At 33.8% G+C, this 12,981-nt stretch overlaps 1 protein-coding gene across 1 annotated transcript in view; it reads right to left on the reverse strand.

The window, feature by feature from the left end:
* Positions 1-12,981, reverse strand: part of LOC145694604 (carboxypeptidase D-like) — a gene marked incomplete in the record, with an annotated part of 104,107 nt that overhangs the window by 46,479 nt on the left and 44,647 nt on the right. The window contains 2 exon segments of the mRNA XM_081770991.1: positions 1,886-2,019; positions 7,062-7,300. Of these exon segments, the coding sequence (XP_081627117.1) occupies positions 1,886-2,019; positions 7,062-7,287 (360 nt within the window).

Genomic DNA, 12,981 nt, shown 5'->3' on the forward strand with positions numbered 1-12,981 from the left:
AAAAGTATCAGAATTCACTATTAGTCTTTCTTGACACTGAGGTAGCGTTGGTGATAAGATGATCATGAGCGAAGACAGAAGGTTCAACACAGGTTAGAACTATCAAAAAAGTAGATAATAACTGAAACTTTAGTTTTGAGTAATGATGTATTCAAAATCTACAGGTCAAAATCTGTATTGTTTCTTTTCTTTTTTTAAAAAAACTGTTACTTCTCTCTCTTTTATACACACTGAACCTTACAAGAGTATTCCTTAGTGTAGTGATATTCTTAGTTTCCATTTTTCTTGAATGATGTTTCGATTAATAGATGAAAGTGTTTTGAATAATGTCATATGTGTAATCATTTATGAGAAATGTAAATTAAAATAATTTCAGAGGTTTTAGTAGTTCGTTTAATTTAAAATTTTTACTTAAAACACTTTGATCAGTGAGTAACAGTCACTTGAAAACAAATTTGATCTCCCCTTCTCGATAATAAATGTACCAAAAGATACGACTAGGGTACGTTGATACTTCTAAAGTTAACCAAGATAACGATAGGAATACCCAGGCAAAAATAAATAAATAAATAAATAAGAATGGTTTTGAAATAATTTTATAATGAATCTTTGTTAGAGGCTGAGATAGTATAAAACACATGAAAATAATAATAATAATAATAATAATAATAATAATAATAATAATAATAATAATAATAATAATAATAATAATAATAATAATAATAATAATAATAATAATAATAGAACTTGTGTAAGTTGGTGACCTTTCGTCCCGCAGACACAGCGTAGGCTAAACAAGCATTCAATAAGAAAAGAGGACTGCCAACATTAAGAAATGTGTCATTGGACGCTCGAAAACGTTTTATTAAGACCCTGGTATGGAGCGTAGCTCTTTACGAATCAGAGACATGGACATTGAGAAAAGCTGAAATATCCAAGCTGCAAGCATTTCAAATGAGCAGTGGTCTACTCTAATTTTTTTAACAACCGATTCTCTCCCCCTCCTCTCTACATATGGCATTCGAATACAAGGTGGTGTGACGAAATTAGGTAACACTGCAAATATCTTGGAACGAACGTAACCAAGATAGATGCTTGTCAAAAAGTACTGAAAAGATCTTAATCCAGTAATGAACCGACAATTATTGATAATGGCGTTTAGCGTTTCAAATATAAATAACCCTTACAACTACACTCATGTGATCCTAGTTCTCATTTTTTATATCTGAGCATTTGAGATTAAAAAATAAAGCTTATACCTTGTTCTGAGAGATCATATGTTTAAACCTTGTAGCTGTAAGGATTTCTAAAAACAAAGATATTTAAACTTTTACTTACTTATCTTGGGTATAAGAGGGTAAAATTTACTGTTATGTCTGGGTATAACAAATAGTTCTGCGAACTGGAAAAGAAAAGGAATGAAGACGTACTAAAGAAAGCTAATGAAGGACGACAAATCATGAAAATAATAATAATAAGAAGAAATAGCATGCTTAGTCATCTTATTCAGCACTCTGATTGGATCACCGTGTTGATAGAGGGAAAGGCAGAAGGAAAACCAGGAAGAGGAAGACCAAGGATAGAATATCTAGATTCAGTTACGAAGAAGAGGCCTTATCAAAGTATAAAACAACTCTCCCAAGGGAGAGAAATTTCTATGTTGTCCAGCAACCTATGGTTGAGGTGAACAAGAAGATCATTTACTATTCATCAACTCACTTTATACTGATAAGTAATACCTTACTGCTTAAACATTAACAAGTTAGTTCACTTATAAACTCTTGTTATTAATAGGCCTAATAACTTGAAATTCTAAAAGTTTTAAAATGATATCTTAAGCTAGGAGTTTTTTTTTGTTTTTTTTTTAGTTTTAAAAAATTTTTACCTCTATAAAATGTAGAATGAGTTCTCTTCCCACTGGTTCATTCCCATGCATATTTCCAACGAATTTGATATTTGGAATACCTGGGTGCTGAGTTCGTGGATAAGCAGACACTATCAGAACCCATAACTCCCGTTCTGAAGAAAAAGATAAAGATATCGAAAAATCATTACAAGTCACAAAAGTAACATCTCGTAAAGAAAGTCCAAAAGTCAAAATCGATCATTTCATCGCAGAAACAATTGATTTTGTGTATAATCCTGGATCCCAAATTTCACTAATTTGAGTGATCAATATTTTAAACTAATAGAATATTAATCAATGGTATCACTCAATGGATACGTGGATGAAAATTTAAAAACTTTAAAAGGTAATAGGGATCGAGTATCATTTGAGAGACTATTGCAAAATAAATATCTTCATGTAACTTCAACATCTCTATGTAATTTTTATTTAAAATGATGAACAAGCCAATTTCAAAGACTTATATAGTCTACAGTTAGATCTGAATCTAGATTTAACCTCAGTACTATCTGATAGGATTAAAATAGATCTACCGAAACCCACATTCTATTAATTTAAAGGGATGTTACTGTGAGCTAATAAAAGTCGTCCACAGGTGTCGTCAGAGAGTGTAAGTGAAAATATTTTTTTTTTTTAATTGACTAAGAAATTCCAAATAATATATTACTTGTATCTAAAAGACCTTTGCAATACAAACATTTTGGTAGGGCTTGGCATCTCTAGCACTTTCTACCCGAAACAATAAATAAACAATTTTAGAAAATGAATTTAGCTTTTATTCCTGTTTGTAAAAATTGCAACACTAATGGCAATATGAGTGAAACGAAACTTATATCTCAAATTTGGTACATGACTATACAGAAATTCTCTCAATTTTTCTATCCTTCATAAATCAATATGACGTCAAATCTCGATGTACTGTTATTAGAGTCTATATACATTACGTTGAATATACATTACATATACATTACGTTGTATAATGCCTTCAAATCAAACAGGTGTTGGATGAGTTCCTCAGAAATCGTTCCCATGCTACTTGAATATGAGTTTACGAGACATCGACACTGCAGAAGGATCGTGACTCTTGTCAAATTAAATGGCAGAAATCATATTCTGCACATTTTCGATCCTACATATTAACCGATCGTGCAGGTCAGGGATTATGATCGTACCGGCCAGGAATCGGGAGGAGAATAGTTCAAATAGAAAGGAGACTGCTTATACAGTATTACATTAGAAGCGGACTGAATATATTAGATTATTATAATTGTATCAAATTGGAAAAGGAAGAACTAAATATGATTGGGAAAGAAATAATAATATTTCATTGGAAGGGAAATAATTAGATTGGAAGGGGGATATTTATATGAAATTAGGAAGGGACTGATTATATGGAAAAATAATAATTATATTTCATGAAGAAAAATAATTATATAAATTGGAAGGGGAATACTTATATGAGATTGGAAGAGTACTTAGCATATTAGATTGCAAGGAAAATAATTTGATTAGACTAGAGGCGGACTGAATAGAACTAAATTTCAGATGGTTAGATTACATCAGACTGGAGGGGAATAAATTTGTTAGATTGAAAGGGTACTAATTATATTAGATAGAGTGAACAATCTATCATCCCTCAATTCTTACATGCTAGACACACTCATAGTAATATCCATACCGTTTGGAACTCACACGAAATATAGTGACGGAAGTACGTCACGTTTCCATTGTAGATTTGTTTCCACCGGAAGTGACAAAATGAGTTAACTTATCCACTGAAAATCTGAGAGGTGAATCATTTTTGTAGCTTAAAACTTTACTTTTGGATTGTATAATATGGCACTATGTGCTGTATAAAACAGCTGGGTGATCTATTTAATTGAACAAAGATGGTACAGATATACTTTGAGTAATAATTGCTACTTGAAGTATTTTATTTCTCCCCTGTTGAATCTACGCAGTTTTGTATCTATTTTCTGTTACCAGCTGTGCAGTTGAAAGGAAGTATAAGAAACGAGAAAAGGTCTGGAGACTCTTCAAGATGATACAGATACGCTGTACCCTTACGGAGGGACGTTGATGTCTTGAGCTTCTTTGATTACACCAGATGATGAGATGTGGCTTTTGAGATATAAAAAGCCGCCTTGTGTTTACAGGGAAGCCAGGATAGGCCAAACGCGATGGCCACGTGCGGGCAATAGGCGTGATTCACGCAATTTATAAGTAAGGGTGGCCTGACCTCCTACTTTATGAAGTCTTAAATTCATTCATTGCTACACAATGTTTAGTTTGTTTTCTTGATAGTTGATAGCATCTTTGTGTCATTGTGTGTACAGATGATTTTAGGGATGACTAAGGAAATTGCATCTCTGCCTCACTGGCTACCCAAGGTGTCAGCCATATTAGTCAACCTTTTCCCTCCCAAATGTTCATATCAGAACAACCCCTCTCAAATGTTCATATCAGAACAATCAGCTTTGTTAACCGTTCACTGCGGTGTGAAATATTTTAATATTCCACTTTCTTATATCGTAGATAGGTGCAATTATATTCCCAATAGGTATGTATTAGAATCAAAATTTTAAGTTACGATGTTTAAGAAATATTCAATAAATAATTACAATCGTTAAAATGTTATTTTAATAAATTACTATACCTTAATAAATTAAAATGAGTAAGTGTTTCTACGTTCTGCAAACAATTTACTGCACAACTTTTCAAGTGCAAGACTTAAGTTTAAAGGACATTAAACTTCACATCACCCACTTCGTAGCTAGAGCTTATTACTTTGAATAGAAGTGAGAATCGGAACCCACTTAAAGCGTAAGATCTATCTCATATAGTCTTGGTCCTGAAAAGGAGCGTTGAACACAAATAAATCAAATTCATGCGGTCCAGAAGTTACTGCACTATAAATATATACAGTATATAAAACTATGTTATTCCAGAAACCTAAGTTGTTCTAAATAGCGCACGGTGAAATAGTCAAATTAATCAGTAGTTAATTTTTTTGTTAGGCCCATAAGCATGTTTTCTATTGATTTGTATTTGTGTTCTATTTCAACAGCGTGGCTATATAGAACCTCTGAATCTCTGAAGTAAGTTCGATAATCGATCATCGGGAAGTGAACTTGATCTGGCGTAGCGTCAACCATGTCGAAAACGAAAATTGTTGTATCACCCTCTGTCTGTCTGTGCCTCCTCTCCTGCAATGACACCACAAGTCCAATTTCTTTGTTGTATATTTCTATCAATATCCGGGGAGATAAAAGTACTACCGTGAAAATATTGGTAATTCACTATTCACATTGATATGATCAGATATAACTCCTGGAGAATCTGTCTTACGGCCACCCCCTGAAATTATCTCTGGTACTTAAGATAATATTTTTTAAATATTTTTTTTCGAGTATGATGTGTATTTAATATTCGTTGCAGGGTTCTTCGTCGGATAAACTGAAAATACTGAGTGTAGTTACAAGAAATCTGCCTTTAGAAATGCGTGCTTTTTAAAGATTGTATATTAGGTCGTATTTTGCCATTTTTAGGAAAAAATGCATGCATGTTTTCAAAGTGTTTACGTAATAGAAATTCGAACCCTACTTATGAGGAGAACATAGGATGCATCACAGACGTTGGAGCATAAGTACTCCTACAGGTCTATATCTATGATTTCAAGCAACATGTTTTCTATGTGCTAGATCGGCATAGTGCATTTTCTATTTAGTTTCCATAAAAGCGCGTTCTGTTACTTGATTATTTTGATTTATTTATTCATAAAAGTTTAGTCTTTCAGAAATTAAAACAAAAATACAACCTTCTGTCTCACTATAATCTTATAGATTGGCTCACTACGTATAAGTAGGATCAAACTATTTAGTTGCACACTTCTTTTGTCGTTATTTTTGAATAGCAAAAACGATTTCTCTGAAAGTACTCAATGTGTCAAATGTTGCTTCTATACTTGCGAATAGAGGTAATTTTTCAGCACATTTACCCGTTTTTGGGGACCTTTACCCTTTTATTCTTTTAATCTGTCACAATCTCTTTTTTTTTCTTTTTTTTCCTCTTTACAGCCACTTTTTAAAATTTTATTCCAAATTTCCAGGTCATCGTGGATTGAGTGTGGTGCAGTTCGAAAATTTTGACAAGATCAAGAAGTTTGTGCTTTCTCTGAATCTGGACGACACAGGTTCAATTTTCAAGGCACATCAACTCCTTCAGTCAGAGAAGAATCGTGATTTGTACATTAGGATGGGCCGAAAAAAGTTATTTTTTTCAAGTTGTAATACCGCGGAAAATTTGCGAATTGGGGAAAATAAAAATGAGTAATAAATAAATAAATAAAATTGGTTTATATCTTCCGCTCGTGTATGTGCTCTAAAATTTGTTGAAATGTGGAAAAATTCACATGTTATCCCAATTTTTAACATTTTAAAATTAGCCTCCTCCCTAATATAATAGTTCAATTTAAATAATATTTAAACATTATTTTTCGTGGTTCCAATACATAAGAATTTGAGCTATTACATTCGGGAAGAGGGTCATTTAAATATATTAAAATTTATCGTAAAAATGTTAATTTTTCCAAACTTTAGAGAAAATGCGCGACCGGAAGATATAAACCGATTTATTTCTTTTTATACTCTTTTGTAGTCTGCCCAATCCGAAATCTTTAAAACATTATATACAAAATTATGAGCCATTATGTACTGTACATTATTATTCATTATTCTTATGTACTATTCATTATATAATGGGTATATTGTATATAATGTATGAAAATTTAGGAATACTAGTAAGTGTATGTCTTGTTAGTTTAATACGAACGGGACGTATTAGTTTTTCTTCCAAGCCGGAACTGATCCACCGCCTTTCCGGAGCTAGGGTAAGTTAAATTGCGGTTGCATATCAATTTTGTATAGGCCAGCTCTGTTAGCAAATAGAGTCCCAGTGTAATCCTTAATATATTTTTTGCTCCCTCCCCCTCCGCAACATTTTCTTGAAAAAAGCCTAAATATACAGAATAATCTTCATTCATGATGATTTCATAGTTATAAAGCTCACACTTTGGGTAACGTTCAAAGTGGATTGAATATTGAGTATATATATATATAAATCTAAAAAATTATGCTGCACCCTATAAGACACTTACCTTGATGTGTCTTGCCTATTGAATATAACGATGTTATCTGTGGATAAGCTGCGCTGATGTTACGCAAATACTCAGTCAGTTCATCGTAGTGATGATAGGAAAAATCTAACGGTGGTACAAGTTGTCGAGTGTGAAGTGATCTTGAAGATTTCAGACTTTCGGAAGTTAAAAGAAAACTTAGTTGCACGAAGCATACAATCCACAGTGTAATGCGGATGTCCTTCATCGTTGCTATGATACTGTGGAAACAAAACACAATTTACATAATTATTATAAAATACATGGAATATACAAATACATATATAAGATACATATATTAAGTAATGCAACCAATACTCTTGCTGCCGGTAGATATTTCCAGGCCCGTATTTACGGGGAGGGGGGACCTGGGGACCGGCCCCCCTAAATTTTTACTGGTTACCCCTAAAATTGTCACGGTAAACTTGCAAATGAATTATATGGTTGGATCGGCCCCTCTACCTTCTATCAGGTCTCCCTACATTTTTGGGCTGGCTACGGGGTTGGATATTTCTATTTACAATCCGTACTGATAGAAGCAGTGGTTTACGATTCACCTGATATTGTTTAGCATTATTATTTAAGCGTTACCGCTGACGTTTTCTTCACCACTTAGATAAAGTGAAAGACATAATGGTATTTCAATACTACAGTTAAAACTTTATGTGTATTACCCTAGGAGCATAGGCTCAAAGGTGGAAATGGTACATTAGCCAACTGCTAATGTTGACCATATCTTGTAATGACCACTTTGCCGAGCATTTGAACATCAACTCAACTGTCAATGTAGCTCTTTTAAAACAAGTAAAATTACGAGGTTGAAATCGATGCGTAAATGATGGCAAATTGTTGGTTAGCCAACACACACTTTAAACCACGTCGGGTTAACATATTTTTCGATTATAGTTGTTTATTTTAATTTTCCATTCCCAACCATAATTACGCCAAGCGTACAAGGGGTTTACAATATGTTTTGTATCACATTTCTGGATGCTTTAAAAAAATAATATATACATCTGTGTCTGTCAAGTTGGTTTTAAAGAACATTCGACTTAAATTTAACATAAAAGGTTATATTAATGAAGGTTCTGTTAGAAAAGACACTGGATTTGCATTCGCCACTTTGATATGTGTGGCTTAGCATTCCATTCCGATATATGTGCAGTCTCCATCAGTGGCGTAGGGAAGGGGGGGCCAGAGGGGCCGGGCCCCCCAAAGAGGTCCAACAATGTACTTCGGTACTTTGACGTTTGTAATTTTTTATATATTTTTATGTTTATATATGTCTTTGTTTGTAATGTTTCTATATGTACCTATAACAGCACTTGGGCCCCCCCCAAACACACATCCTGGCTACGCTACTGTCTCCATAAGGTTATAGATCACAAGAAATAGGCTATATGCAACAAATAACAATCAATCCCTTAACAATTTGCTTCCCTAACTTAGCCAAATTAAGGTTGGACTTATATAAAGTAATTAAAATATCCTAAACCATGGGATCAATCGATGGGATATGGGTTAGACGAATGAAACGAAGACTGTGATGCTACATTGTTGCCATGTGCTACAGGAATGTGGCTAACAAGATAAGCTATAGCGAGAGCAGGTGACAGGTAGATCACGTTCTCATCTTCTTTTGTGCACAAATTGACGGAAATGTGTACAAAGACGTGACAACATAGCAATTCTCACATTGCTAACAGTGTTTAAAGGGAGAGCCACCTCCAAAGCCGTAAACGGTGTCCCTTAGCATAGAGGTAAAAGTTGATCATGAGCATTACGTGATGAATTGGAGAGCAAAGTCTTAAGGAAATTCTTTTTGAGCCAAAAGGAACGAAGAAACAAGTGAATGAGGGAATTAACACAATGCGGAACTCCACATTAAACTCATATGCGTCACCAGCTATTATAAGGTTTATTAGAGGTTAAGAAGCCTGACACATTCCCTGTATGAGAAATTCGCGTAGGGTGAACAGAGGTACATTAGAAATAGTGCTGCTTACGAGGCGAGACGAGAGAAGAAATAAGGGTTTCCCGTTCCATCTCGTAAATTTTATAGAAGTCTTGTCTCTTTTAGGAAAGCTTTTTGTTACCTCGTCTCAAAAATATTCTCCTCTCCTTTTTGTAAATTTATTTGCACAATTTATGCTCTTTAATTTAATCTAGAAGTTAACAGAATTCTTCTGTGTCAAGTCAACAGAGATTCACGAAGAATGTGATGTAACAACATTTAAACCATACTTATTATTGGACTGCATTGTGTACTGATATGTACGAATGTACCTTTAAACGTTGATAAATGCTCTTCACTATGGTAGTACAAGAACTATATCAATTCAAGGCCGGCTCTAACATATGTACAACATGTGGTATTGCACGGAGTGGCAAGTTTCGAGGAGTGGCAAAATTTGTCATAACCAGGGCCCGGATTTTGTTGACCTAAAATTTTCTAATAAGTGACCTATAAAATGACACTAAAATTCCTGTAAAATGACCCTAAAATTCACAAAAGTTGATCTTAAAACTTGCAGTTTTTTAAACGTTTATTTCATTAAAACATTGACACTTTCGAATATTTATTGGATTTTAATTACTATTTCTCACTCATTTTCAAAAGTTCTGTTTTAGATAGTTGCAGTCCATTGATCATTTGTGTCTTTGATTTTAAAAAAAGCAATAATATTAAAACTAAACTCTGACTTAGCATTTCATATTTGAATTACAGATATATAGGTCTATATCCAGTTAAGCAACATATAAACATTTTATAAGCTGTGATACAACAAACTAACTCAGGAACTTTGTAATCGTCAGAAAATTTAGCTCATACCTTATTCAGCATTGCAGAAGATAACTGTAAATATTGTTACGATTTTATTGAATTAGCAGCCTTAATTATGTACGGAGCAGCATTATTACAAAAACAACATAGCCATGTTGGACACCTTCAGGCCAAAGTAGGGATATCGATTTATCGAAAAGTCTACATATTGTAAAATGGTTGACAGATTCCAACACTTCACCAGTTAGCAAAAATATTTTGCTAGGTTTGTCGGCTTTCATTGCCCCAACAATAATATTGACTATATAGCGTTCCTTCACATCACTAGTCTGTCTATAGAAACAAAAATTATCTGAGTTCAAAGTTCCTCTCTTATTTTTCTTATTGTGTCCTCGTTACACTTTGGCATGTATTTTTTCCTAAGATTGGTTTCGTCTGGAGTGGAACGATTTGTATGACGTTCCAGGAAATACCGCAATTTCACATTGTTGAGTTTCCAAAGAGGAATATTTGAAGACACAAAAACTTCACACAACTCTTTTGAAAACTGAGGATTTGCCTTTACTATTCGAAGCACTCTCCACAAGTAACAACTGCGAACACTTGGTTTTATGTTTGTTTTCAACTGCCCGTAAATGTTTTTCGCTTCTGATATGCTTTTGTACAGTCTCTCTTTTCTCTGCTACAACTTTTACTTCACATGCCTTGCAAAACAATATTGTACCGTCAGCACTAAAAACATCCTCACCAAATTCGGAAACAATCTGTCTTAAATGAGAAGATGTAGATGGTTTAGACCTCGGCATTCTACAGACTGAAACCATCAATTCACTCTCGAGTTGAAACTAGGAAGCACACTTAAAGAATAAAAGTTCGTAAGTTAGATTGTATACACCAGAATAATAGATAAAAAGCCTATTTAAAACATTTGAACATCTTCTAATCTATTTTTAGTTATTCACGTAGTCATATCCATTGTGGTAAACAACCAGAACCATCTGCTTTGGCCACTTACGAACCCCCAGCCCTCATCAACCAGCTAGAGCCTAGTGTTCATAACTTGTTAGGAATGCAGTTTTTTCCACCTCAATAATCAGGAAGCAAGAAAAGAGATCATTTAACTTCTTGTTTTTAAATCCGTAAACAGTTTTCATTTTAAGATTTCCTTATGTAGAAGAAAAAGAATAAAAAGACCATAAGTGACCTAAAAGTTACCTTAAAATATTAAAAATTGACCTGAAACTTCAAAACGGCAAAAAGTGACCAAAAGTTGACCCTAAAAAAAATATATTTTTAGAACCAAGAGTTGATGGATAATGTTTTTATTTGAACTTGCCTTGTCATATGTGTAACAGAAAAAAGTTGACTTGTCAACAAGATCCGTGCCTGGTCATAACTATATTATTTAAAAAAAAAAAAAAAAAATCTTATTGAAAACAGACTTCATGATTGTAATAGTTAAATTTACTAAGCTGACCTTGTATTTGAATACTACATTCATGAATCATGTTTACGTCGTATTAGTTTAAGGTCACATGGATCAGGGGCGGATCCAGGGGGGGAAGAGGAAACTTTCTTATTTTATATATATAAATAAAACACATCCCAACGTTTGGAGCCCTTAAAAGTAGCAGTATGACAACCCACCGCCCCCCCCCAGAAGTCGCTCCTGGATCCGCCCCTGACATGGATACAGTGCTAAAGCAAATAGTCAAACAAATCCCACCATGAATTGCTTGATTGTTGTCGAATACAAGAACTCAACTCTCGAACAGTAACGAACACCTGTTCCATTTAATTAGTTATCACAGTCTTGCTATGAAAACTAGTTTTGTCTTTGTCACAAACAAGTTCCTTATCATTGAAGGTAGAGACAAGTTTATTTTAAACAGTTGTAGAAGGAAAATCAAAAAATAAAGAATAAAAGAGTTAGTTTCACTGGAAATGAGAACTAAGATATTGAGATTGAAACTCAGTATTCAATTCTATAAAAAGGATTACTACCTTTCATCTGCAGGTGTGTTTGCTTTATCTCTCACTAATATAATAGATTATCATTTAAAGAAAAAACAGACACAATGAGATTGTATTTGTAGTGTTTAGGCCTTTCTGGGTGCGATTGCTCTTACCCTCTCCATCGTTTTTCATGATGGGGTAGCATACTTAAAATAGTGGCTTTTAAGATTTGTTCTTTCTGGAGAAATGGGGCGGCAAAAGATGACATTGCATGGGGCGGTAAATTGCTTAGAACCGGCCCTGTATCAATTTATGTATTATAAATCATGTCACATGAAAACAGTATTTGAGATCTAAAACTTGGGTGAAGTAGTGTTGCCTACAAGAATCGAAGAATTTAAGAAATAATAATTTAATCACTTTTAGATTGCTGGAGGTGATAAAGGAAGCAAAATACTGTATATCCGGAATATTAGTAATGTTTACTTCCGGTTTAAACTCTAAATACAAACATCTATATATATAAAAGAGAACGTACAAATCCTTTGTTAGCTCATCACGCTAATACGGCTGAACCAATTTCTTTCATTTTTGGGGGGTTATTAAGATTTGGACCCTAGATGGTTTTTATCATATCACTTTAATTTTTAATTACCAGTGTCTTGAGATAATTGACCATTCAAGTGTCCATAACGTACAAATCCTTTGTTAGCTCATCATAGCTAAATCTAACCGTATTTATATGCAACCCACATGACCGTGTCACTCGGCGGGTTAACATAAATGACAGGCGATATAATGTTAACATTTACTGCAATCTTCTATGTTTTTTATCATATCACTTGAAAGCGAAAAAGTAAAAATTATCTAAGTAACAAAGTTTATTGCGTTCCGGGGTGACCCCAGCGAAGCGGGGTGAACGCTGCTAGTATGAAATAATCATACAGGATACTCAAGACAAGGTTTATGAGTCTATCAAAAAATTATATCTAGTCAACACGGACGTGAAGCTACAACCAGGAAAGAGGCTGTTTGTATATATCGTAGATAAAGAAATTATAAATAATACAGGGCTAACATAAGTGATTCATTCATTTTGAAAAAGCTATATTTTCAAAAGTATTACACGTACACATATGAAAGATAAGTGAAAAGAACCAC

The sequence above is a fragment of the Thermobia domestica genome, chromosome 9 (genome assembly GCF_964235325.1).
Source record: "Thermobia domestica chromosome 9, izTheDome1.hap1.1, whole genome shotgun sequence".
NCBI classification, from domain to species: domain Eukaryota; kingdom Metazoa; phylum Arthropoda; class Insecta; order Zygentoma; family Lepismatidae; genus Thermobia; species Thermobia domestica.